The sequence below is a fragment of the Sturnira hondurensis genome, unplaced genomic scaffold (assembly GCF_014824575.4).
Source record: "Sturnira hondurensis isolate 20B ecotype Veracruz unplaced genomic scaffold, ASM1482457v3 Scaffold0018493, whole genome shotgun sequence".
In the NCBI taxonomy this organism is placed as follows: Eukaryota; Metazoa; Chordata; class Mammalia; order Chiroptera; family Phyllostomidae; genus Sturnira; species Sturnira hondurensis.
The window spans coordinates 130,547-158,103 of record NW_028091124.1 but is presented as its reverse complement, the minus strand read 5'-3'; the positions used below and the strand labels follow the sequence as shown (position 1 = coordinate 158,103).

Sequence of the window (27,557 nt, the reverse complement as noted above, 5' to 3'; positions counted from 1 at the left end):
GGGCAGATAAAGTGCTTCCCAGATAAGGCCAAGTTCAAGGAGTTCATCATTACCAAGTCCTTATTATATGAAGTGCTAAAGGGACTTATCAAACAAAAATAAGATGATCAAGACTATGGATAGTAAAATGGCAACAAACTCACAACTATTAACAACTAAATCTAAAAAACAAGAACACAGTAAACAAACAACTAGAACAGGAACAGAATCACAGAAATGGAGATCACATGGAGGGTTATGAGTGGGGAGGGGGCGGGGGGAGCAAATGGGTTAGGGGGATGGTACAGGGAATAAGAAGCATAGGTGTTAGGTACAAAATAGATGGGGGAGGGTAAGAACAGTGTGGGAGATGGAGAACCCTGAGAACTTATGTGCATGGCCCGTGGATATGAACTAAGGGGGGTGATGCTGGAGGGAGTGGGGAGCAGGGTGGAGGGGGCAAAGGGGGAAAAACTGGGACAACTGTAACAGCATAAATAATAAAATATACTTAACGCCTTCGTTAGGAAGAGGCATTTCAGTGTCTATCGCCATTTGTTAAAGAATATGAATGCTCCACAAACTGGCGTGCCGTGGCGCAGGGGCTGCACTGGTCTTCTCTGTGTCGTTCCAGTTTTAGTACATGTGCTGCACGCAGTGTCTGCCAGCATTTAAAACGCACCTGCCCTCAGACCCAGCAACACAACTGGGAGAAACCTACCCAACAGATGTGGGTATGTCTGCACAGGCGGACGACACACATGCGAAAGGGTGTTTGTGACACAAACACTGACAAGGACCTGGGCAGGTGCGTGTAAGAAGTGAGGAAGGCAATGTGCCAGAGACAGGTCCCCACGACAGAGGGGGCAGCCGGAGTGCTTCCGTGGGACCTGTCGGCAAGGACGAGCGTGCCGTGGCGCAGTGTCTCAGAGGGCTGGCTGTGTTAAGGGCTCACCTGTTGCACGTGGGGCTCCTTGGCAAAGGAGATCCTGGCGATGGAGTGGGATGCGATGCGCAGCTCCTGCCCGTGCACCTCGCCTTCTTCCACCTCGACAATGCCTGCAAGGGGGTCCATCTGTCAGGCCACTTCGGTCTGACCTAAGCTCTCAGTGGCCCTACTCCTGTGACCACCTTTGCACCCTAGGTACGTCATGGCTGGCCTCTGCAGCTATCAAGGCCACAAGGCCCCCTTACCTGCAGTGAGCCTCCTGGGGATCAAGAGGGAAAAGATGTAGGCCCCCTTATAGCTGGGGGAGGTGACCCGCAGAGGGTGGCCCTGCCGAGTCAGAGATACTCTGACTCCAAGCCCCCGCCCCCACACCCAGAGGAACTCGGGCAAAAACAAGTCAGCCCATCCTCACAGGACCCTCCCACAGCGCCCCCACGTCCTGGGGACTCCACCTGCTGGCCCCACTGCACCTGACCTGACAGCTCCCACCCTGAAAGGCACCCCCAGGACCAGCAAGCAGGGACCCCGGAGTGACTGAGAGTGTATGGGCGAAGGCTGCCTCTTCAGGGGCAGCAGCTACCTGTGTTCTGGGCACTGACGAAGGCCACCTTGTTGGTGTCGGGCTCCAGCCGGATGAAGCCACACTCCCTGTGCATGGGCTTCCGTGTGTCTGGGTGGAAGGCGTTGAACCTGCACGGGAACCGGGGGAGAAAGCGGGGTGCACAGACATGAGTGCAGGGAGGACGAGGGAATGCGCCTCTTGTGCTCATGGAAACAGACAGTGTTCAAACAACACGACTAGACATGGGTGACTGTGTGCACAGGCTGTAACCACCAGGTGTGTTGGGGCTTCTACCTGTACCTGGACACACTACCTGGAACCTCCCCACCACAAGCCACTCTGCCAGGCTTGTCTGTGTCTGTAGGACAGCAGCCCGTCCCTTACTACCCAGGGCCCCGCCCAAGGCCCTGCCAGCACCTACCCCTGACATGCTTCAGGCCTTGGCACTGGCAGGTAAAACTCCACCCGACACCAGGCCTCCCCCCCTGTGAGCTACCATCTCACCTCAGACCCCTCCCCACCCCCAAGGAAGGAAACAGAATAGGCCCCGAGTCAGGACTTGGCTTCTTGTGGATCTGCTCACGCTGCGATGCAAGCTCACGGCGGTGAAAGGCAGCCATGCTGACAGGCCTCAGACCCTGCCAGGATCCCTAGCACTATAGGCAACCACTGGAGTCCACCCCTAACCAGGTCACTCCTGACAGGTCAGCGCTGGTGGCCACAGCCCAGGCCTTCTCTCTGCCGTGACTCCCGATGAGAATGAGCTCAAGGTCATAACCTAACACCACCACTGCATTTACCAAAATGTATACTTCCTACTATATTCTAGTTTTTACGGCTAGTCACAAAATTCCCCACAGGTTGTACCCTGTTTAAAAAAATGCTTTAGCCCTGGCTGGTGTAGCTCAGTGGATTGAGCGTAGGCCTGCGAACCAGAGGATCACGGTTCGATTCCCAGTCAGGGCACATGCCTGGGTTCCCCAGCAGAGAACGCATGAGAAGCAACCATACATTGATATTTCTCTCCCTTTCTCCTTCCTTTCCCTTCTAAAGATAAGTAAATTAAAAAAAATATTTTTAAAAAAATGCTTTACATTGTGGGTTATTTTGTGTTACCCAGAACTGCCTCCTTCTATGTTATGCGCAGAATATTGCTTTGCCCTTATCCATTCAGTAAAGAATGATACAAAGGCCCTGGCCGGGTGGCTTGGTTAGTTGTAGGGCCATCCCATATTCCAAAAGGTTCAGTCCCTGGTTGGAGCATGTGGAGGAGGTAACCAATCAATGTTTCTCACACAGACGATTCTCTCTCTCTTTTCCCCTTCCTCTTTCTCTAAAATCAATAAACACATCCTCAGGTGGGGATAAAAAAATGGAGAAGATGACAAAAAGGCAGAAAATTAAAAACAAAAAACCAAAAAACAAAAAAAACCTTGCCCTGGCTGGTGTAGCTCAGCGGATTGAGTGCAGGCTGCGAACCAAAGGGTCGCCAGTTTGATTCCCGATCAGGGCACATGCCTGGGTTGCAGGCCAGGCCCCCAGTATGGGGTGTGCAAGAGGCAACCACACATTGATGTTTCTCTCCTTCTCTTTCTCCCCTTTCCCCTCTCTAAAAGTAAATTTTAAAAATCTTAAAAAAAAACCCCACAAAACCCAGCCCTGGCTGGTGTAGCGCAGTGGATTGAGCATAGGCCTGTGAAGCAAAGGGCCACTGGTTCGATTCCCACTCAGAGCACATGCCTGGGTTGCAGGCCAGGTCCCCAGTGGGGTGCACATGAGAGGCAACCACGCATTGATGTTTCTCTCCCACTCTTTCTCCTTCTCTTCCCCTCTCTCTAAAAATTAAAAAACAAAAACAAAAACACCTTCACCCAAGGATTTGTTTATTGATTTTAGAGACAGTGGGGGAGAGGGAAACTTGATGAGAGAGAAAAACACCAATCAGTTTTCTCCTGTACATGCCCTGACGAGGATCGAACCTACAACATCTTGGTGTGTGGGATGATGCTCCGACCAACTGAGCTACTTGGCCAGAGCAAGATAATATTTTTTAAAACAAGATCTTCAAAATTCCTCTGAAATCACTAGACATGACAGAAACAGGCTCAAGTTAATTTAACAGTATTTTTAATATGTAACTCGTATAGTGCAGATAGGGGAAGGAAAGGATTTTACTTTTTGTTTTACGTATTTCTTTTCGGTTTTAACTAAAAACCTAGTGTTACTTCTGTAATTAAAAATAAAAACATTTTCAGTCCCCTACCCTGTGTCCTGCCCCCTAAAAGCAGCACAACTCTCTCACTGTGAGCAGGAGTGATGCCCACACAGCTGTGGCCGCAGACGACTGTGGCTTTCTTGTCCAGTGAGAGTCTGAGCACCACACTGACAGCCCCTTGGAGACCTCAACTAGCTCGGGGGTGTGTCTACGAGAAAGCTAAGCCCTCTCCTTTTCAGTAATTTTGGGGTGAGGGAGGAAGCTGGGCATAAGCCCTTATCTCTGTGTTTGGGGAAACAGGCTGTGGTCTTGCCAGCCAGGCAAGACCCCACACACAGGTGAGCTGGGCAATCCCCTTCTGCTCAGTGTGTGTCCAGCTGGGGTTCACTGGCAGAGGAGGGTGCCTCTGGGACACACCCGTCCCACCTGCCATCCTCCGGAGGCCCGCGTGCACTTACGAGAAGTTGAGCATGGGCTGGCCTACGTGGGTGATGTGTACCTCCTCCAGGTACTGGAAAGGTTGCAGCGTCGGGAAGGTCCCGGCGCCCGGTGGGTCTGACAGCCAGGTGCCCAGCATCCAGGACAGTGGCTTCACCACTGGGTTCATCTTGGGGGGCTCTGAGGACAAATGGGAGAGACAGTCAGGGGCTCCGTGTCCACTGGTCTCCTGCTGATAGAGCCCTGCTGAGCTTTGTGTGAAAACACACTCCCCGGGCACATGCTGCCATACGGCTGACCCTGCGGATGGTGAATAGGCCACCAGCCACCTGTCAGAAAGGGAGAAAAAGGCCCAACGATGAGCAAACGCTGTCTTGCAAACTCAGAGTCAGAGCATGGCAGTTCCTGTACAGAAGGGAGAACGAGACGCATGGAAGGGACAGGAGTTCTGGAAGCATCTGAAATGACACAGCCTCTGGCTGTAAACAGGAAGCAGTCTGGGAGAATAGTGCCCAGGGGGAAGGGAAGTCAAAGGGCTCTGGAGGTGGGGCAGTGTCCGACTTTAGCTGAAACAACAGGGACCAAGGAGGAGGCCGTGTGGCCAGGCTAGTGGCAGCCCCAGGGCCACACGGGGCAGGGAGGTGGCCTGGGCAGAGTCGGGGTGAGAGCCCTTCCTCCCCTACTGGCTCCCCACTTCAGTGCTGCCTTTGCAGATCACCTGCAGAGGGTGAGCAAGGGGTGGCTGATAAAATGTTCATAATTAGACAACAAGAATCTGAGCTGGGATGTCAGTTCGAGTTTTTGATGCAGGTAAGGCATCAAAGCCTCAGGATCGAGAGTTCAGACTAGCAGAAGCTGCTGCCCCCATCTGTGAGCAGCCCGCTGTCTTTACCCTCCCATCCATTCACTCACCCCCAGGAGGCAGACAGCACCAGCCCCAAAGCTACAAGAGACAAAGGTTGCTGCCCACCCTGTGCCCATACCTTCCAGTGAGGGTAGACGCCCCCACGCATGAAAAACTAAGGAAAAGAGGCAGGATTCACTGTACAGTAGGTGATAAGCCAGAAAGGGAAGTGGGGGCTGGTGGGCTAGGCCTGACGCCGCCAGGAGAGTGGCCAGCAGGCAGGCACAGGGGTATGGAACTGGGCCAGCTAGCCCGGCCTGGGAGGGCTCTGGCCTTGACTCTGAGCAGCAAACGAAGCCCTTCAGAGGCCTGAGTGGGGCTGAGACCAGCAGACTGGCAGAGTGGGTGCAGCCACAGGAAGCCCCTGGTGGTGGAGGGCAGTGGGTGCAGAACCCGGGAGGTGACTGGGCATTCACAGCCTGAACAACTGAGAAGCAGGTTGCCACCAGCTGACATGCCAGACAGAGGAGATGGGCAGTCTGAAGCCTGACCCTCCAATGGCAGTGCAAGGCAGCAGGAAGGTGCAAGCCCAGGCTCTTCAGAGTGAACAGAGACCACTGTCTTGCAGACAGAGAGTGACGGCACCTCGGGGGTCTCGCATCCGGCAGACTCCTGTCGGGCTCAGCGCAGCGGCGCCAGCACACTCTTTGCAAACCTCTGGCTTCCTGGGGTCAGGCCCACCAAGGGCTTGTGCAGTGCGGAGCGGCAGTCAGAGCCTGTGGTGGGAAGAATCCTGGGTGGACCCCCAGGCTGAGCAGAAGCCAGGACCCCACACCAAGCCCACCTGAGACCTGAAAACACACGTCCACACACAGCACTGCACACAGGTCACAGCAGCAGCCCAAAGCCCTTCACGGGATGGACAAATAAACGGGGCTGTCCAGATAGCAGAGGGCCGGCTGCCTAGCACGGACACGCGCCAATGTGCGCAGGACCTAGAAAGTGCTGGGCCGAGGAGCGCGGCCATGTCGGCCTGACCCCACGCACGGACGTCAAGACAGGGCCAGACCCAGAGTCCACAGGGACTTCCACGGCAGAAGACCCTGGTGCCATACTTATAAGATGCAGGAACAGAAAGCAAGTCGCGGATTCTACAGCGACCATGCCTTTCTTGACAGGCAGGCCACAGACCTGTGCCACCCACACAGCAGTGGGTGGACACATGTGAGCACTGGAAACATGGCCAGTCCACTGAGGCAAGCTTTAGGGGTGCGGCACGTGGTGTTCCAAAACCCAGTCCCAGAAAAAAGGACCCCAAACACCTTAATGGTGTGAGGTGTTGCTGGGCTGGGCGTGGAAATGGTGACACTGGGTTAAACGGTGTGTTATTAATGGTCACTTCACCTGCTTCTCTCCCCCTTTTCGGTGTGGCCCTCAGAAAATTCTAAGTTACACGTGGCCTTGTGTCACGGACAGTCTCCACCCTCAGGGAGCACCGCTGCTGTGAACTGTCCCTGAGGACGTGACTAGAAGGCAGACTTTGCCAATAAACGAGAAGTGATGGCAGAAGGAATCAGAGTGTAAGTCCCGAACACAATCCTCAGCAACACAAGCGTGGGCCTGGGTCCTGTAGGGCGGACGCCCCAACTGCACAGGTGCGATGCTCAGCCATGGGAAGCAGGGCGGGGTGAGGCAGCAGGCCTGTGGCCCATCACAAGAGTCACGTCACTGTCACTGACACCAAGGCTGACAAACCAAGAAACAGAACACACACAAGAGGAGACTTCACTTTATAAACAAGACACAGAAGACACGATGTAGATAATAAGGCAGAACTGAGACCAACTCCACCCAAACTTACTCAACAGGAAAAAGCTTTTGAGAGCTTTAGAGAGGAAGACCCTCAACGGGAGAGGCACCGAGTCAAGTGACTTGGGAGGGTGTTTCAGACGGCAGGGCAGGCGCGCCAGGAAGGGACCCTCAGGTAACGGGCTCGGCTGCTCGAGAGGCGAAGGTGCGTGGCACAGTGCAAGGGCAGCGCTCCGGAGCCGAGACCGCGGAGGAGGCACAGACGGCCAGAGGAAGAGACCGAAGGAAGCACTGATGGTGTCCAGGTCTGAGCCAACAAAATGCTGGTGACAGGACACACAGAACAGCCAGTGAGGCCCTTCTGACTGATACACACTTAAGTCTGCAGCTGAGCACTAGACAACACTCGTTCATCCACAGTCCCTCCAGGACACTCCTGAAAACGGACCTTCAAACGGCCAAAGAAAACCCGCAGGAACAGAGCGTCCACTACGTGGTCCGGCCACACTGCAACAGGAGCAGCAATTAAAACACTATCAGATGTCTCTGGAAGGCACTACGCTGCAAGAGTCCTGACTCCACTGGCATGAGATCTGAGACAGGGGCGGACCTGGGGAACCCACAGAAGGGCGGGACGGTGCGGGTGCACCTAGTCAGATCTCGTAAATCATCGTGCCTCAATAAAAACACTGAGATGAAACGTCCACAGACAAACAAAAAACAAAAAGCAATCAGGACCAAAACGCCCTTTCTCTGGACCTGCTGACTGCGTTCCAGCAGCACAGCAGGGGATACAAGTGGCCGGGTGACACTGGGCCCAGAGGGAGTGCACCAGGGAGCAGTGCAGCCCCCAGGGCCTCAGTCCGCACCAGTTGACAGCGCCCCACAGGGGTGCAGACCCTCTGCTGCAGGACCCCGGTGTTTTAAGGAAAACCAGAAATATTGATTTGGGGCTAAACTATCCCAATTCCTATAGATTTGTTCACACGGAAACGGCAGTCTCCAGGTGAGAACCTGGCTGTCCTGTTGAGGGGCTGGCTACAGCCCCAGCCGCACAGCACAGGGTGCCTGGAGGGCCTGGTGAGGGCTGGGGGGGTCTCAGCATAGCCCTGTGCATTCTGGTCCTTCCCCAGGTCCAGCCTGCACTCCCCTCCCCCCTCCCCTCTTAGAGCTGGGGTGAGAAGGCTGCCGCCACCCCACCAGTCCTCCACGCCCTGACCCAATGGCCAGCTTACAGCACGTCCAGAGGGACTGGCTGCCTGCAGCCAGGTTTCTCAGTGAGCAGGCATCTGTTCTGTCCCTGGTGTACAGTGACACAGGGACACCTGTGTGTGCTGTGCAAGGTGGTGGCTGGCCCACCTCAGCTTCAGCACCTGCTGACAACTGGGCTTACAGGAAGGAGTCCAAGTGAAGTCTGACTGGGCTAACCCCCACTTCCTAGGGGCCCAGGACTCGTAGGATCTCCTGCACCAGCCAAAGACAGACCCGAGGGGCATCTACCCCTGCCCATGCCTGCTTGCAGGTAAGAGGTTTGTGCACTTCCCCCAAAATGATGTTATAAGGCAGACGGAGGAAGGGCAGGGGCACAGGTTGGAGCAGGTGCTCATGGAGGGCTCGGAAGGGAACGGTCCCAGCTGCTCCTGCAGGATGGGCAGGACAGGCACAGGGGCTGCGGCAGAGTCAGGCTGGACAAGGCAGACCTCGGCCCGCCCTAGGAGATCCAAGCCAGTCGCCCTGAGGCAGGCTTGGGTCACAGCTTTTACACTGCAGGGTGCTAACACAGGGTCTCAGTACAAGACAGCAGGGCTGGCCAGCAGACTGTTCAACTAGTCATACCTGTCCCTTCTTTGCTCCGTGACAATGGCACCAGCCAAGTCTGAGTGAAGGCCCACCAAGCAAGCACTGTGCTATCGGGGGCTCAGCAGAGAGGAGGAGGCCTGGAGGGGGTCAGAGGGTGTGCAAACCCTAACCAGGCCTTGTGGGGTAAGAGACTGACCAGGCCTGGGGATGGAGCCCAGAAGACAGTCACCAGAACTGGCACACAGGGAGTGAGGCTCAGGGAGCACTGGGGGTGGACGAGGGCAGGAGGGTGGGGGTGATGGGGGATCTGCAACATCAGGGTGAAAGTGTGGGCCACGCATCCAAGGATGGACACTGTCCCAGGACGGGGTGGAACCCCCTGGGACAGGCAGTCACCCGTTTGTGAACAAAGGTGGGCGGGTGTTTCCAGAAGAGCAGGCAGGGGCGCTGCTGGGCACCTGGCCTTCTGTGTCCAACAGATCTGTCTGGAGCCCCTTGGTCACACGTATGCCTGTGAGTTGCCTCCGCTGTGGCCAGAACAGGTGCTAGGTGGTGTGGGGCCTGCAGGCGTTCAAGTCCAGCCTGTGCATCTGGACACAGGGTGGCCATTAGGGACCATCTGCTTCTGAGGCCATGGCACTCACTGGGTGGACTCCACTCACACCCAGCCGTGTTGCATGATAGAAATGAAGGGAAGAAGCAATGTTTATTGGGCAGTACATTGTAAATGACTAGGAAACCCTAAAATGACTCGTTATAAAAGCCAGAGGAGACACTCTGAGTAGCAAGAGTGGTATCCAACTGTACACGAAAGTCAGGAGCGGCGCATGCGGCTGGCCGAGGTTTGCGGGCCAGTACCCAGGGCCAGAACCTGCAGGGCCTGCGCCTGCCCCGGGGCCCTGATCGCTCTGAGCAGCGCTGCACGTCCGGCTCTCCTGGCAGGCTGCTGTGTGCTCGCAGCTGTAAGAAACTTTCATCTGGAGAGGACACCAGGGCTGGCAGTGAGCGATCGGTAGCGGACAGGCAGGCTCTACGCCCCTCGCCAGCAGCGCCCCCAGTTCCTCCACCAGACCAACCTGCCTGGCTGCCCGTGGGGTTGCTGGCAGCTCCTCGGCCAGGTCTCTCCTGCGTGTCACCGAAGCTTCGAGCGGGAGGAGGACCCGTCAGTTAATTCTAAAATGCACACATCAGGGAGCCTGTCCAATCCCATTAAACTAACGCCTTAAGATCTGTGTAAGCTATGCTTCATTAGAAAAATAAAATTAAAGTGGATTTAAAAGTCAAATAAATAAAAAGTATAATAATAAGGGATCAAGCCTATTTGCCAGTTTCGGTCTCTTCAAGTAAATCTGACAGGCTTTTCTATGCATATTTTCTGACTTCATTTTTCTTTTATTAAAATCTTAACCAAAATGCAAAAAAATTAAATTTTCTGCAGGAAATTAAATGTTCATTTTTTGGCCCAAGACAGTGAAAGAAGGCTTACCCATCCCTAAATTTTCTAAACTCCGACACCTCCAAGGTTCTTCAAGGTTGTTTTCTGCCAATTGACGGGAAATGTTTGCACCTGGCTGCTCCAGTGTGGCAGGAAGTAAATGCCAGACCTGAAGAGTGCATTCTGGGAGCTGTAGTTCCCTCCAAAGATGACTCCTCAGGGAAAAGGACCAGACAAAGGCGGACCTGGAGCTGACGAGTCTTACAGCTGGGAGGGGAGATCAAGTTGCATGTTGTGAAGGCTGTCCTGTGGAGCAAGGAGGGGTACCTGCCCTCTCGGCAGCTTCCACTGACAGGGAGGAGGCACTGCAGCCAGGCACACAGCGAAGCTGCTTCTCTCCAAAGAGCCGCTCTGGGAACAGGTCCCTTCCCACCGTCTGCTGGAGCGCCGGCCCACCCCTCCTCCTGGCTTTGGAAGTGGACACTCAGGGACAGCTCTGGTCTCCTGGCAAACGTGTCAGTGGATGGGCCCTGGACCCCAGACAGAAACACTTGCTGGGACCTAAAGACAGACTCCTTCCTGGCTCCCCCACCCTCATGTCGCTTGAGTTAGTGACAAGTGTCCCCAATTCGACACACTGGAAATGGCGCTGACAGCACAGCCCAGGAGGGGAGGGACAGCTGGCCACCACCTCTTGCCTGGCGCTGGCCGTCCCAGGAGAAGAGGGCACGGGCTGGCACTGGTGGTCTGTCTGGGTCCTGCTGGCCTGGCACACGGGAGAAGCTGTTTTTTCAAAGAGACAACAGGACTCTCGCTGTGTTGCCCGTTACAGAGAAGGTGCCACGTGCACACGGGGAGGAGACGGCGGACACAAAGGGAGGCCAACCAAACTGTCACTGTTTGCGGGTGTTACGGTTGATTACTTGGTTAATCCGAAAGTCTAAACTGAAAAACTGTGAAGAGAGGATTAGTTACTAAAGTTGACAGCAGTAACGACATTAAACATTAACAGGGAGGGGGCTTCCAGTTTCAAGCCTGACATGTGAAAGGGCTTACAAGTCACAACCCTTACAAATAAAACACCGAACAAACTGAAAATCAATGACTCTTGGACCCGTCAGAAAAGTAGGGTCCCAGAGGTCTCCCCGAAATCTGGAGAGACATGCTACCACAGTACTGGCCACAATGTCTTCACCCGGAGCACAAAGCACTGCTCACGAGAGCTGGCAAGAACTCCTGATGGTAGAGCCGATGCGGTGCTGAGGCCAAGAGCAGACGAGTGTGACCCCAGCTCCCTGTGTTTCACTCCCAGGAACCCGCAGCGGGGAGCCGACGCAACAGCAGCTCCTGTCTCAGGCTGGTCGGGGTGGGGGAGGACACTGGGACCCCAACCGGTGGCACTCTCCACGACCGAGGGCCACTCTGCAGAGAGGGTGGCATCCCCAGGGTTGCTGAATCTCCCCTCAGCAAGGGGTGGCCTCCACTCCAGCCCCTCTCATCTCCTCGTCTCCCCAGGGGGAGGAAAGAAAGGGAAGAAATCATGCCAAGGTCAGAGCCCAAGAGCACAGGCCAATGAGAAGCTGGCGTTTAATCGTAAGATTACAGGGTGCTCCCGCCCCCACAGTGCTCAGGGTCCAGTCCAACACAGGTTAGAGTGGAAAAGCCCCAAGGGGCAGAGTGTCCCCAAGGACAACAGGGGAGACAGAAATAAGGACTTCAGAGGCTCTGAAGCCCCTGGCTCCTAAGCTACAGCTGCAGCCAGCTGCTGGCCAGTTAGCGTGTTACCTCCAGCTGAAGGCCCACTGACTACAGTGTTTCTGTTATCAGACATGTCAGGCCCACCTCTCCCAAAAACTCCATGGGGTACTGAAAGGCAACAAAAATGGTCTGAAGAGACAGAGCCAGCAAGAGAACCTGGCTCAGACACAGCACGGATTTTGAAACGATCAGAGCTAGAACTTAAAATAACTATAATCAATATGCTGAGGGCTCTCCTGGTAAGAGTGGACATCGGGCAAGGGCAGGTGAGTGGTGTGCGAGGAGAGAGCAAGTGCCGCAAACGAAAACACAGCACCCGAGGGGAGGGAGCCTCGGGGGGGGGGGGCTGAGGGCAGAATCAGCGACTTTGAAGATCTGTCCATAGAAAACCCTCCCACTGACATGCAAAGAGAAAAAAGAATAGAAAGTCCTCCAGAGATAGCTGAGAACTGTGCTACGATTACAAAAGCAATACATGTGCACGGTGGAATAACAAGGAGGAGAAAGGAAGAAATATGTGAAGCAACGACAGCCGAGAATTTTTTAAAATTAATGACAGACACTAAGCCACAGATCTAGGAAGCTCAGAAAACACTAAGCACAGTAAACACCAACACGTCTGTGCTTCGGCTTCCGTATTCAAACTGCAGAACCAAGAGGGAGAGAAAGGAGCAGGATTGGAGAGACTGCCCCCGGGGCGGAAGCCCAGGCATCAGAGCGACGTCCGGAACACACAAGCAAGAGAAGGCAGGGCTCTACCTCCATACAACCACCTTCAAACAGAGGAGTCAAGGCTGTTGCAGACCAAGCCGAGCAGGTTTACTGCCGGCAGACAGGCCCTGAGAGAAACGCTGGGAAGGGCTCTTCAGGGGGAAGGAAGACGCTACGGGTCAGAAACGTGAATCCACATGAAAAGCACCAGAGGAAAAAAAGCGAAGGTAAAATAAACTTTTCCTTTTTCTTATTTTTAATTGACCCAATAAATAAATGTTTGTTCAAGTTAATAATAGTAACGGTGAGGTTATAGCGTGTGTGATGGGGAAATGAATAAGGAATTTCATAAAGGACAAGAGGGAGGAACCGCAAGTATTCTGTCACAAGGAACTGTCACTACAAACAGAGCAGCACAGTGCTATCTGAAAGTGGATACAGGTGGCCCTGGCTGGTGTGGCTCAGTGGGTTGGGCATCGTCCTGCAAACTGAAAGGTCGCCAGTTCGATTCCCAGTCAGGGCGCATACCTGGGTGGCGGACCAGGTCCCCAGTAGGGGGCGCAGGAGAAGCAACCACATGTTGATGTTTCTCTCCCTCTTCTTCCTCCCTCCTTTCCTCTCTGTTTAAAAATAAATAAAATCTGCCCTGGCTGGTGTAGCTCAGTGGATTGAGCACAGGCATGCGAGCCAGAGGATCGCAGTTTGATTCCCAGTCAGGGCACATGCCTGGGTTGCAGGCTGGTTCCCTGCAGGCGAGCCTCCAGCAGGGGACGCATGAAAGGCAACTATATATTGATGTTTCTCTCCCTCTCTCCTTACCCTCTAAAGATAAATAAATAAATAAATAAATAAATAAATAAAAACCTTTAAAATAAATAAATAAATAAAATCTTCAGAACATAAAAAGACTAATACATTAAAAAGGGGGAGAGAATACAATTGAATAAAATGCTCAATTAAAACCAGAGAAGACAAAAAGAACAAGAAGAAAACTAAAGCAGAGAGAAAGCAGTCCCCATGACAGATACCAATTCCAATGCAGCCACAGTCACTTGAAAGTGAACGGTCCAGCACACCAACCAAAGGACCGAGACTATCAGAGCGGATCAGAAAAGAAGACCCATCATCCTGTTGTCTGCAAGAAGCCCCCTTTAGCTGTAAAGACACAGGTGAATGCAAAGGCGTAGAGAAAACGTTATCACGTGAACTTAAACCGAAAGAGCAGCCAGTTGGTCTCAGAGGCAGCAACTATTAGGACGAGAAGCACAGGTGTCAATTCTCCGAGAAAACACACAGATCCTTGAAGTCTCTATCCCTAACACAGGGCATCAAAACGTGTGAGACAAAACTGACAGAACTCGACCAGCAACAACAAACAAGTCCACTGTCACAGGTGATGAGATCAGGCAGGCGCCACGGGCAGGGAAGTGGCAAGGACACGGCTGACTTCAAAGGCGCCATCCATCACCGGGTATAACTGACATCTGCAGACACTGTAGTTGATTTTATAGGTCACCGTGACTGGGCAGAGAGGCTGCCCAGAAGGATGGGAACACCTTAGTCCTGGGCGTATGCCTGGGAGGGTGTGCCAGGGGTCACCATCAGACCTGGAGAAGTGCAGACAGCGGAGGCTGCCTGCTGAGTGGGCAGGCACCAAGGGCCTGAGCAGGACCACGAGAGGGAGGGAGAACCTGCTCTCTGTCTGGCAGGTTTTCTGCTCCCGTACACCTGGCTCTCGGGCCTGTGGACTCAGATCAGGACTCACCCCTCCTTCCAATTCTCAGGCCTTTGGAAAGGGGCTGAATGGACCCACCGGCTCTTCCGGCTCTCCAGCTTGCAGTCCATAATCGCAGGAGCCAGTTCCCAGGACAAAGGTCTGCTCACGAGTCAGCCTCTCTCTATCCAAGACGCAAGAGGCCCACTGGCTGTCTCTCTGGAGGACCTAACAGCTTCTCCACTCCAGCAACTGCAGAGCACACACACATTCTCCTGCAGCTCGCGTTCTGGGCCCTAATACCTACCTTCACCATTTCATAGACGGAAACTACATGAGGTTTTCCTTGGACCACAGTGGAATTAAACTAGAAACACACAATAGCAAGAGAGTTGAGAAAATTACTCAAGTATTTAGCGATTCAACATGACAGCCCTAAGTAACAGGTGAGTCAAGGAGAAAGTCCAAGAGAAATAAAAAAAGAAGTATCTAAAATCAATAATCTAAGTTTTTACCTTAGGAAAGTACAGAAAGAATAGTTAAGTTGAAACAAGCAGAATAAAAAAATTAGAGTAGAAACCAATGAAACTGAAATCGGGAAATTGGAGAAAATCAACAAAATCAAAAGTTGTTTTTTGGGGGAAAAGATCACCAATGTGACAAATGAAAGAGGGCCACCACTACTAACTCCATGGGCGTGAGGAGGTAAAAAAGGGGACACAGCAACAGCTGCATGGCCACACACCGGACTAACTCGGGTGAAAAGCTGGCTCCTTCCTTGAAAGACACAGAGAACCAGACTCCCGCGGAGGAAGAGACAACCCGAAAGGCCTGCACCTGCCTCGGGTAGAGGTGGGGCGGGTTATAAACCACAGTCTGGAGAGGCCCCACCTCCTGCTCTGAGTGGGCCGTCTTCTGTGTCCTGAGGAGCTGGGGGACACGGCCTGTATTGATTGCAGGCCGAATCAATACCTAGTTCTTTCCAGTCTCTTCTAGAAGGTAGAAGCAGGGAGAGTGTGCCCCAACTCATGCTTATGAGGCCAGCATTACCCTAGTACCCAAACCAGACAAAGACAATGCAAGAAAAGAGAAATGTGTACACACAAACACTTCTCCTGAACAGAGATGCGAAAACCCCTCATGCGCATTAGTGAGTTGAATCCAGCAATGTATGAAAGGGAATTAATAATATGCCATGACCAAGTGGGTTTATTCCCCTATGCGAGGCTGCTTCAGCACTGTGCAATCAACTATTTAATCCATCATGTCAGCAGGCTACAGGAGAAAACTCACATGACCACCTCAACAGAAGCAGAAAGGTTTTTATCAAAATCCAACACCCTTTATGATAAAAAGTCTTAATAAACTAGGAAAGAAGCGGAACTTCCTCGACTTGATAAAGAACATTTGTGTGAAAACACTAAGGCTAACATCACACTTAAAGGTGAGAAACTCAAAGCTTCCCTCCTGAGGTCAGGAACACAAGAAAGCACATCAAAAGTACACAGGTTCAGACTGGAAAAACAACCTGTCACAAAAAAAAATACAAAACTCCTTAAAGAAACATAGGGGGAAAAAACCTATGTGACCTTGGAGTTGGCAATGAGTCTTTAGATTCAACACCGAAAGCACAATCTGTGCAAAACAATATTGGTAAGTTGGACTTCATTAAAACTGAGAATGTCTGTTCTTGCCCTGGCTGGTGTGGTTCAGTGGGTCTGGGCATCATCCCACAGGCCGAAAGGCTGCCGGCTCCAGTCCTGGTCAGGGCACATGCCTGGGTTGCAGGCCAGTTCCCAGCAGGGGACGCACAAGAGGCAACCATACATTGATATTTCTCTCCCTCTTTTCTTCCCTTCCCCTCTAAGGATAAATAAATAAAATCTTAAAAAAAAAAGAACTTGTATCCAAAATATACAAAGAAGTAAAAGTCAACAATAAAAAACAACCTATTTAAAAAACAGGCCAGCCCTGGCTGGTGTAGCTCAGTGGATTGAGCGTGGGTGGGCCTGCGAACCAGACGATCACAGTTCGATTCCCAGTCAGGGCACATGCCTGGGTTGCAGGCCAGTTCCCAGCAGGGGACTCACGAGAGGCAACCATACACTGATATTTCTCTCCTTCCCTTCCCCTCTAAAGATAAATAATAATAAAGAAAGAAAGAAAAGAAAAAACAGACCAAATATCTTCAAAAAGATGAACAAACTTGACAACCCTCTGGCTTAATGGGCTTGGGAAAAAAAAGAGAAGATTCAAATAGACTAAAAATAGAAATGAGATGCGAACTAGAGGATCGCGGTTCGATTCCCAGTCAGGGCACGTGCCTGGGTTGTAGTCCAGTTCCCTGCAGGCCAACTCCCAGCAGGGGACGCACAAAAGGCAACCATACATTGATGTTTCTCTCCCTCTCTCCTTCCCCTCTAAAGATAAATAAATAAATAAAATCTTTAAAAAAAAAATAGAAATGAGAGTGAGGACATCACCATTTCCACAGAAATTTTAAAAAAAGCATGAGAGAGCACCATGAACAACTGCACACCAAAAACTGGATGAGCTAGATGCAACGGACAGATTTCCAGATACACAAAACCCACCAAGACTAAACCACAAATGAATAGGTCTGACTAGACCTACAACGAATAAAAATCAGTAATGGAAAAATCTCCCTACAAAGAAAAGACCCAACATCTGAAGAAGAACTAATACCAATCCTCCTCAAACCCTTTCAAAGAGGAGAGAAAGAGGAAACACTCCCTACCTCATTCTAGAGGCTCGCAAAGACACCGCAAGGAAAAAAAGCTGCAGACCGCTATCTGCTATAAACAGAGGCGGGAATACTCAACAAAACACTAGTAAACTGAATTCAGCAGCGTACTGAAGGGATTACACACCATGACCATGTGGGGTTGGTCCTGGCAGGCAAGGAACCCGTTCAGCATACATGTGAATTTGGACGGACACAGCAGGCCACGCCCACAAAATGATGGGGAGCCTGGTCATCTCGACTGATGTAGAAAAAGCATCTGATCAAATTCAATGCCTTCATGATACAAGCATTCTACAACATAGGGATGAGGGAACAACCCAAACATAATAAAAGCCCCAGAGGAAAAACCCACAGTGGGCGTCATACTTAACGGTGCAAGACAGAAAGCTTTTCCTCCAAGACTGGGAACAGGACAAGGACGCCCACTCTCGCCACTTCCACTCGATATGGTGCTGGAAGTTCTGGCCATAGCCATTGTACAGGAGAAAGAAATAAAAAACATCCACATCAGAACGAAGAAAAACCATCTGTTTGGAGATGATACGATCTCATGTGAAGAAAACCCCAGTTCTCCACAAAATAATTCTGTCAGAACTACTGAAGCCAGCAAAAAGAGCAGGACACAAAATCAACACACAAACCAGCTGTGCTTCTGCAGACTGACATGAAAAGGGGTTACGAACGGTCCCATTCACGGCACCAGCAAAAAGCATGATTACCTAGGAACCAATCTAGCCAAGAAGTGACAGACCCATACAATGGGAACTGCAAAGCCCTTCAAGGGAGAAATGAAAGACCCAGAGTGCAGAGCCCAGGGGCCAGTCCTCACACACACGGTCAGACGATGGCCGACAAAGGTTCCGAGACCATCGCTGGGAAAGGACAGTCTTTCCAACTGATGGTGCTGGGCAACCAGGAACTCTCAGGCACAGGAATGACACGGGGCCCTCACCTGACCCCACATAACAAAGACGAACTCCAAATGGATCAAAGACCTAAATGTAAGACCTAAAAAAAAACCTCAGACAAAAACATAGGACATAGGACAAAAGCTTCGTAAGACTGGACTTGGCAATGATTTCTTGAATGTGACACCAAAGGCACAGGTAACAAAAGAAAAAACAGACAAATTAGACTTCCTGAACAACCTAAGAAAGCCCTACATCAAAGGCACTACCCACAGAATAAAAAGACAACCCACAGAATGGCAGAAAGTATTAGCAAACCATACTTCTGGTAAAAGAATGATACCTAGAATACACTGAGAAATCCTAAAACTAAGAAACAAAAACCAAACAACCTGATTCAAAAATGGGCAAAAGACATGAAACAGGCATTTCCACCCAAAAGATACATGAGCAGCCAATAAGCACAGGCTCCCCAGAACTGATCATCAGGGAATCCCAAACCAAAACCACAGCAGCCACAGTGAGGCAGCACCTCACACTCACTAAGAGGGCTCACTGCAAAAGCTGCATGACACACGCTGGCGGGGACCCTGCGCTCAGTGACAGGAATGGACAATGGGGTGGCTGCTGTGGAAACAAGGATGGAGGGCCCCCAAAATTCAACAGAACTGCCTGACGGCCCAGCACTTCCGCTCCTGGACACAGACCAGAAGAGCAGAAACCAGGGTCTGGATGAGACACCTGTTTGCCCTCGTTCACAGCAGCATCAGAAACAACAGCGACGGCACGGAGGCACCCAGTGTCCACAGACGGACAGAGGGACAGGCAGATGAGCGGTGCGGTCCCTCCACACGAGGGAGCCTGCCTCGGCCTCAGAGGGGAAGGAAGTTCTGACACAGGCTCCACGGCAGGCATGACGCTGGAGGGCGTTCCGCTAAGCAAAACGAGCCAGACTCAGACAGGTCTTGCAGGGTCCCACTTGGAGTTGTCCAAACCAGAGAGACCCCGGCTGCCGGAGGNCGATCTGGGGGGCGGCGGGTGACAGCCACACAGCGACATGAGTGTGTTAACAACCGCTGAAGTGACGGGTGGTGAAAAGGGCTGAGGTGGTAAATTTGTTGTTATATGTATTTTTAGCTAAGCATAACAAAGGAAAAAAATGAAATGAGTTATTACCCCACAAAAAGACACAAAGGAGACTTAAATACATGTCGCTCAGTGAAAGGAGCCAACCTGGAAAAGCTCATTCTCGAGTCCAGTGTTCCTGTGCCTCCTTTGCACGGCCTTCGAGGGAAGGCCAAGTGCAGAGCCAGTGGACAGGTCCCTGGATGGTGGGGTACAGATGGGGGGATGGATGGGTGGAGCACAGGGATCTTGGGGGTCATTCGACTGGTCTGCATGATCCAGTACTGGAACGGTGGACATGTAAGATGATTGTTTGTCAAAGCACAAGAGTGAACCTTAATGTAAATGACAGACGTCGTTAGTGATGACATATCAAACTGGTTCACCACTTGTAACAAATGCGCCCCCAGCATTGGTGGCAAGGCCAGACGTGAAGAACAGAGGAAGCTTGGGAGGGGGAGGACAAAGTCTCCGAATTGTTGGCTGAATTTCTTGGAAATCTGAAAATTTCCTAAGAAAATTCAATTAAAAAATAATCAATGGAAAATAGAGAGTAAGTAGAAATATAGATGGAACAAGAATACCAGATAGTGGATGCTGAACAGTGGATGCTGAAGCCTGAGGATGGGAACATGAAGGGATTATTACACTCTTCTGTTTGAGTCAAGACTTTTCACAATGAAGTTTTTAAAACTCCAGGTTTATTCAAGAATTATTAGGCCCTGGCTGGTGTGGCACAGCTGGATGGAGCCTTGACCCCGAACCCAAAGGTTGTGGGTTTCATGCCCGGTCAGGGCACAGGGTGCAGGTCCAGGCCCTGGTTGAGGTTGCAGGATAAGGCGGTCAATCAAGGCTTCTCTTACTACATTCGTGTGTGTGTGTGTGACTCTCTCTCCCTCCCCCTCTCTAAATTATATGTATAAAACAAGAAAAGGAAATAGATATTTTGGGGAGCAACGTATGAAATTATTAATCGGAGGAAATGGTTGACTCATATGTGTCAGAGAGTGAACAGGCTCTTGCTCTCAGAACACCCACCCCGCGGTCAGCAAGGTGGGCATCAGCAGGCAGGGAAGTGACCAGGAATAATGGATAGGGAAGTATGCTCACCCTCAACGGTTCAGAAACACCGATGTGCCCTGATACAACCATCCCAGGCTTTAAACTGTCGTGACACACAGAGGTAGGGCCGACTTGAGGACAGGTCACCATGTCCTATGAGAAGGACAAAATCGGCACAGATCTCCAGAGGGCAGCTGGGACCAACCCTGAGCCAGAGAACTCACAGCCCACTGGTCCAGCTGCTCTGTCCAAAAATAAAGGGACTGGCCAAGGATAACTGAATAAGCACATGCACAGTCCCTTCAACATGAAACCTGTACACAAAGATCTTAAGATCCCCTCACTGACTGCAAAGTCCTAACAGCAGTGTGAGCCACCAAAAGAACAGATGTTTTGAGGACAAAGAAAGAGAGCAGGCAGTGGCCACAGATCCAGTGGGAGCCCTAGGCCAGCTGTGGGGACCATGCTGGGTACCCTTTCTCTGTCACTGCCGGTGGAGTCCTGTGCCACTGCACCCCATGGAAGCAGAGAGCACTTGGCCCACGAGAGCAGCCTCAGTCCCACGCTCCCCTCCCCTTCCCAGAGCCCAGCCCTGCCCTGCCCAGGCCCCCAGCCCGCTACTGCTTGGCCTCTCCACCCACCCCCGCCCCGGCACAGACACCTGACAGCTTGTTCCCACCTTGCAGATACAACCCTCCACTGCAGCCACACTCCCTTGGCTGCCATCCACTTCTGTGACTCCCTTTCGTGGCTAAACATCTTAAATGTCTCATCCCGGGCCCCGCTCCCCACATCCAGCTCTACTCTCATCACTCCAAGGAGACTACGGTCACCAGTGACCCCATGTGGCTGAGTCCCGTCACTTCGTACTCATTCTGATTAAAGCCGTATGCAACCCCACCAAGCATGCCTGCGGTCTGAACACCATCTTCTCTCGGGCTCCCACACCTCGGAGCACCCTCCTGTCTGGAAGCTCCACCCCTATCCCAATCTGTGGCCCATGCCCCCCCTTTCCCGTCTCCTTTCCAGATCCTCTTGGGTTGCATATCTGTAAACATGGCTTGCTCCCAGCTGGGTGTCGGCCCCCTCCCCAGCTACACAGTTTCTCCGGGTGACCTCATGCAGTCCATGCCCTTGAGCCCTTTGACCACTGGACCACAGCAGGTACATGCACAAAAGTCTGTGGGGGTGGGCGCTGGCTCCCTGCATCAGCACCTAAGGAGGGTCTCATCCTCAGTTGCTCTGAAAATTTTTCTGTCATGTGAGTTCCAAAACAGTCACTGAGTATCTCTCCCGCAAAAGGGAAAAATATGGATACAGTAAGTAGTGGTGAATAAAATAACCAATAAAATGTATACCGACAACTAATTAGGGTTGGGTGGAGGGGACGCTGAGAACAGGGCACCAAGATGACAGTGGATCTGGCCCTGGCAGCCCAAGAGGACAGGGTGGGAGGGCAGGGCACAGCACTTACTTACTGGGAGACGGGCCCGGCCGAGGCGTCTACAGGTGGAGGACATCTACTGACGAACAGGAAAGGGAACAAGGAGGCTCAGCAAACTGAAAACTAAGATACACACCGCCAGACCAAATCTGTACCTACCAAGTATCACAACTGTAGATAGACCAATCACTATAAAAAGACAAAGGCTCTCAGACTGCATTAAAATACAACTATACAATAAAGGGACATAAAAGGATTAGAAATAAGGAGATTAAGCAATAAGACTTTAAATGGGACATGAAAGGTTTTCTGTGTGGGTAACTGTTGGGGACCTACACCTCCAAGGGCATGGCCTTGGCCTTGAATTAAAAAGCAACACTTGGCAGAGAAGGAAACAGATCTGTTGACTTCTTCTCTGAACAGAGTGAGACAAAAACAAAAAACAACAACAAAAAACCCCCACTGGATTAAGCCACAGAGAAATCTCCAAAGATTCTAAAAAGCAGCTCTCTTTAAGATTAAGAGGCCACATTACTGGAACTTAAAGCAATACAATTTTTAAATAGTTACAAATAAATTAGCTCTCCTCCCCCAACCTACCCACTTGAAACACTGTCAACTCCTGTCTAACTAATTTGGGTTAAAGAGGCATGGAGGCTGAGGCTAGGAAAGGTTTGGGAGTGAACAGCAGCATGAACAGTACCAGGGAGGGCTTAGCCTCAACCCCGGCATCAGGAAACTGACATGCAGAGTAAGCTACTTGTGCCCTCGCTGGTGTAGCTCAGTGGATTGAGCACAGTCCTGCAAACCAAAGGATCGCAGTTCGATTCCCAGCCAGGGCACATGCCTGGGCTGCAGGCCAGTTCCCAGCAGGGGACTCACAAGAGGCAACCATACACTGATATTTCTCTCCCTCTCTCCTTACTTTCTAAAAACAAAAAAACAAAAAAAACCTTAAAAAAAAAAAGAGTAAGCTACTTGTGCTACGCTTCTCTGCCCAGGAGCCAGAACCACCACAAAATGAAACTGAAGACAAGCAGAAAGAAGTGAGGGGTAAATGAGGCAGAAACAACAACTCAGGCCTGACCAATGGAGTAGAAGGCTGGCTCTTTGGAATGACCTGCAACAGTAACAAACTTTGGGACACCAAGAGGAACAGAAAAAGTGACCAAAAAGTACATCAAGCAACTACTGAAAACAGCTTAAGAGGGACAGGAGAAGCCAGTGGGTCATCCTGGCCTGGACATCAGTGGTGCTCACCTGGGTGGCTCCACCCTGGGATGCACCTGGAAATGCACGGGACGGCTCGGGGCTGTGCCGTGGTGGTTGCCCTGGGGTCCAGGAGGCCCTGGGCGCCTGTTGCGCAAGAGCCTCTTTCCTTCTGAAGTGCTAGCTACAACTCCAAAGACAAGCTGATCCAGACCAAATGCATGGTGTGGCTGGAAAACCCTTTCCACCTATCTGTAACAGCCAAAAACTCCTCTCTTCACCCTGGCCTCGTGGCTCAACTAGCTGGAGCATCATCCCAGAATGGAAAGGTTGTGGCTTTGATACCCAGTTTAGGTGTATATAGGAGGCAACCAATCCATGTTTCTCTCATGTCAATTTTTCTCTCTCTCCCTTCCTCTCTCTCTAAAGGCAATAAAAAAATGTTCTTGGTTGAGGATTAAAAGAAGAAAAGATCCCATCCTCAAAACATAAAGAAATCTAGAAACCAACTATCCTAAGTGTTAAACAGTTACAGGAGGGAAAGCAGAAAAGGAGCCAACAACCACATGAAAAATACACCAAACCTATTTGTACAGGCACAAAGGCATGTAGGAATCAGCACAGAGAATAACCTAAAAGATCAAACATCAAATTTTAACATCAACAGGAATAAAAGGTGGGAGCAGGGGAGAAGGGAATTTTCACCTGTATGTTCCTGTAATGTTTTAACTTTTACAGAATATATTCTACGTGATGAGATGTTCAACGTCTTATTGTCATTTCTAATGTTCAAAATGACTTAATTCCAAGGGCACTTATGAAAACATGAACTGAAAGACCCTCCCTGTAACTCTGAATCTCCTGACGGTTTTCTGTCTCCCTTTCCACGCACACCCTAACCCCATGTACAACCCACCTAGCACCTAGTTTGTGAGGTATGCAGCAGACGCTGACCTTACCCCATCTAAGGTGAAAACTAAGTATGGGGGCCCATTCACTGAGTAGCTGACTCTACAGAAAGAGGCCCTCTGGCTGCTGGGGTCAACTGTCTGACCCGGGCCCTGTCTACAGGTTCCAGCTACTACCAGAGCCCCAATGGAGAGAGACCCCTACAGAACAGGCAGTGGGAGCCCGAGGCAGGTACTGACCGCGGCCGGGGGCCGGCAGGCTTCTGGGGCGCGGCACACTCCCTCTCTGTAGCTCGTCCAGCTTCTCCTGCAGCTTGCGCACCTGGCTGTCAGAGCGGCTGACACGCTGCCGTAGGCTCCTGAGCTCCCCGTTCTTCTTCTCCACCTGCTCCCGCAGGCAGCACGCCCGGCTCCGGTTCTGCCGTGCCGAGAAGCAGTAAGAGTGCAGTGAGTCGATGAGCTTGCAGGCCCCTGACGCCGACAGGATAACCTCATTGATGGACATGGGGCTAGCATCGCTGTGCTCGCTCTGAACTGCCTCTGCAGCCGGCTTCGGGGTGACATCTGTCGGGGGGGCGGAGGGGCTCTGGGAGGGTTTCTGCGGCGTTGCTGTCAGAGATGAACTTGGGGGGCTTTGGGCCAAGCCCTTGTCAGGCCCCAGGCTGGCCCCACTGCAGCCAGGCTCTATGTCTCTCTTTGGCCTCTTCCGGTCCACAGGCTCCCGCGGGACAGACGGCCTCTCTCGAGTGTGCCTGGAGGAGAAACTGTAAGAGTGAAGTGAGCCGATGAATTTGCAGGCCCCAGATCCTGGAGGAGAAAAGTCATCCATGGAAATTCCACTTCTATCCACCAGGCCCTCATCGGGGGTGGTACTGCTCTCATCGCCGGGGTTGCATGCCGACCCATTTGCTTCTGCCCGGCTGCCTGGCGCTGTTGTGGCCAGAGTGTCGCCTGGAGGTCCCTGTGTAGCCTGTCGTGCCCGCTCTGGACTGGCGGCTTCACCCTGCAGGGCAGCCCGCTTTAACTTACGGGACTCTGACTTGGCCATCAGGTTCTCATTCAAGGACGATGGGGAACCTGCAGCTCCTTTCCCGTCGGCCTCACTTGCATGTCCCCTCAGCCCCCCCGAGGCCTTTCTGGTGTCCTTTCTCCTGCTGCGGCCATGGCCTCCAGACCCCCTCTTCTTCTCAGTCAGGTGGAAGATGGAGGGCACAGCTGTGGGCTTGAGCAGGCGGTGCTGATCCTCCAGCCTTTTGGAGAAACTGTCTTTGGTGAAATGTTCACTACAGAGGAAAGAATACTTAGTGGGGGTCCAGTTATCCCTCTGAACAGCTTTTAACCACTGAATCAGACGCTTTGAGTCCTTTAGGGGGAATCTGCAGGACAACAGACAGAGCAGTTAGAAAGAATTGCGTATTTCCCCCTAAAACAATCAACTGCAAGACCAAGACAAGTGTTTTTGCAAACACCCAAACCTGTACCGACTTTACCCATTTCAGAATTTGGTAAACACTGCAGGAATGCAGTGTATTGCAAATTACTACTGGAATGGAAAGATGGAAGACCTGCTGTTTACTCTGAAAGAGCTTACGGTTGCAGGACAGACGGGAATGGAGGTAGATGGCTCCTTCCAGAATGCTCAGAGAAGCACAGGATGGCGTCTAGACAGTAGGAAGAGCTCCAGGAAGCCCCAGAAGTAGTTTTTAGAAGGTCACGGCTAACCCACCCAGCAGGCGTGCCTAAGATGAATGACTTTGGGTGCTAAAAGTGAGAGGGCTGGTCTCCCTTTTGAGAAGCTAGACCAGGTGTCGGCCATCAGAGACGGGAGCCAGAGGCCCCCCAGAGCATCCCAAAAGCTCTGTGTGGCCCTAGCAGTGCGTGACTCAAGCAACATGAGGATGGGAGATCAGTTCTCAGTGGGTCAGACTCAAAGGAGTAGTTCTGTGCTCCTACTACATGCCTGGTCCCAGGAAGACACTGAGTAAGACACTTACTAATCCCTTCTCATTAAGGCAAGACCTGCACTGAGAAAACCCTGACCAAACTGGGCTCCATGGGCCATTTGTTCCCTCCGAGGTCAGCCGAGGTTGGTAACGCACATGAGGGCTGTGGACCAGGACCTGGGGCAGAACCTCACTGCTCAGGAAGTCCTCCTGGACATGATCTTCTAAACTTCCTGAAAGCACTCAGTTTCCACAGTTTTGTCCCCACACCAGGTTAGATGGTTATGAACGCCAAAGCAACCTTCTCTGCAGGGCTGTGCCTCATTTTCGAAACAGAAACAAAACTTGAAGGACCAGAGGCTCTGAAGGAAACTGGGAGGAAGGCATGGGGGCTGCTTCAAACCAGTCTAGTATTACTGTGGATAGAAAGTGACAACGGAAGACTGCGTGCCCACACCAAACTCTTAGTTAAGACCATAAATAACGTTGCTCCTCGGGTCTTTAAAAACGAAACCCTAACACCCTTCAATTCACTGTTGCAAGGCCTCCTGCGCCTAAGGGGGCTCCAGAGGCCTCTGGACGGGCCGGCTGTCGGAGACCCTGGGCAGGGCCAAGCGCCCCGCAGCCCTGAGGGGGAGCCGGCCAGGAAGCGCCGCTCTAGAGCAGGAGGCAGTCGGGCCCCTCCAGGTACTCGCTTCACCGCCGAGGGCACAGCTACCTTTCCGTCCCCGCACCGGGGACCCTTCCAGAAACAGAACGCCTGCGGCGCGTGTTAATCCACGAGGTATAAGACGCATTTGCTTCGCCACATTCCCTATGGCAAAGATCAAAGCAGCTTCCCCTGCGATCAAACCGGCAGATAAGCCACAGCCATCCCAGAGAACAACCGACCTAAGGAAGAGGTTTCCGAAATACTCGGCTTCTGGAAACTGGCGGCGCCACCCCGAATCAATGGAGTGTGGCCACCGCGGAGTAGGGGCGAGGGAGGTGAGGCCACGGGGTGGTCGCCTGGTGGCTGCCGAACGGACTCCCGCCGGCCGTGGGTTGGCGGCCAAGGGGCCGAAGAGTGTGCGAAAGATAAGTACCGCTGGCCTCGGGGTGGGACCCAGCGGGCGCTGGTGGCCGTGGGGTGACCAAGAAGTGAGCACCGCTGGTCGCGGTGACCGAGGCGTCCGGCCCAGAGACGGCGGCCCCGGCCAAGGTCACACAGCGCCCAACGCTGACTCACTCGTAAGACCGTCCCCAAGGCCGGGCGCGGGACATTCCCCCTCGGGCCGGGCCGCGCGGCCTCAGTTTCCCCGGCGCGGGGCCGGGCCGGGCGGGGGCGTGGCCGGGCCGAGCGGGCGGAGGGCTGGGCCCGGTTACCTGTGGAAGGAGACGGCACGCTTCTCTCCTTTGCCCTGCCGGTTGGAGCAGTTCGCGGCCGCGCAGCAGATCACCATCTCGGGCCTCGGGCCGCCGCGCCGCCACCAGGCTCGGGCCCTTGCCTCGTCGCGCCGAGCCCGGAGCGGGACCGCCCCGAGGGGAGGCGCGCGGCGACACGGCTGCGGGACGTGGGAGCCGGCCCCCGCGGCGCCGTACGGCAATATGGCGGCGCCCGCCTCTCCGCCGCCCGCGGCCCACCGTCGGCCTCCGAAGCGGCCCTGGTTGCAGGCACCCGACGGGGCGCTGCCCGCCGCGAGTGGCGTCGGGGGTGGGCAGGGGCGCCCGGACCGGCCGCTCCGCACGGAGACATGGCGAGCCGATCCAGTCCGTACGGCAAGATGGCCGCGCTAGCGGGTCCGGGATCGGGGCGGCCTGACGCGCTCGCTTCAAGGCTTCGCTGCCCTCCTTCGCCTGCTTCCACCGTCCTGGAGGGTCGCTGCTGGGGTCTTCGTGACGCGTGCTGGAGGCCGCTGGGGTGAGGACAGCTCGAGTCCGATCCTTCGTGTCCGGCCCCGCCGTACGTCAAAATGGCGGCCGACGCACTTTCTCACT

General features: G+C 52.7%; 1 protein-coding gene across 2 annotated transcripts in view; it reads right to left on the bottom strand.

Annotated features, from left to right (window-relative positions):
- THAP4 (THAP domain containing 4) overlaps positions 1–27,523 on the bottom strand; it is a 33,467-nt gene extending 5,944 nt beyond the window's left edge. Inside the window, exons 1-5 of one of the 2 annotated variants that reach the window (XM_037069272.1) lie at positions 26,946–27,523; positions 23,878–25,013; positions 4,164–4,323; positions 1,509–1,618; positions 935–1,038 (exon numbers count right to left, since the gene is read on the bottom strand). In XM_037069272.1, coding sequence (XP_036925167.1) covers positions 935–1,038; positions 1,509–1,618; positions 4,164–4,323; positions 23,878–25,013; positions 26,946–27,022 — 1,587 coding nt within the window. In that variant the 5' untranslated portion in view covers positions 27,023–27,523. Of the gene's footprint in view, positions 1–934; positions 1,039–1,508; positions 1,619–4,163; positions 4,324–10,082; positions 10,186–23,877; positions 25,014–26,945 lie in introns of those variants that run through there. The other variant, XM_037069273.1, reaches the window with a different exon arrangement.
- Positions 27,524–27,557: the final 34 nt, after the last annotated feature.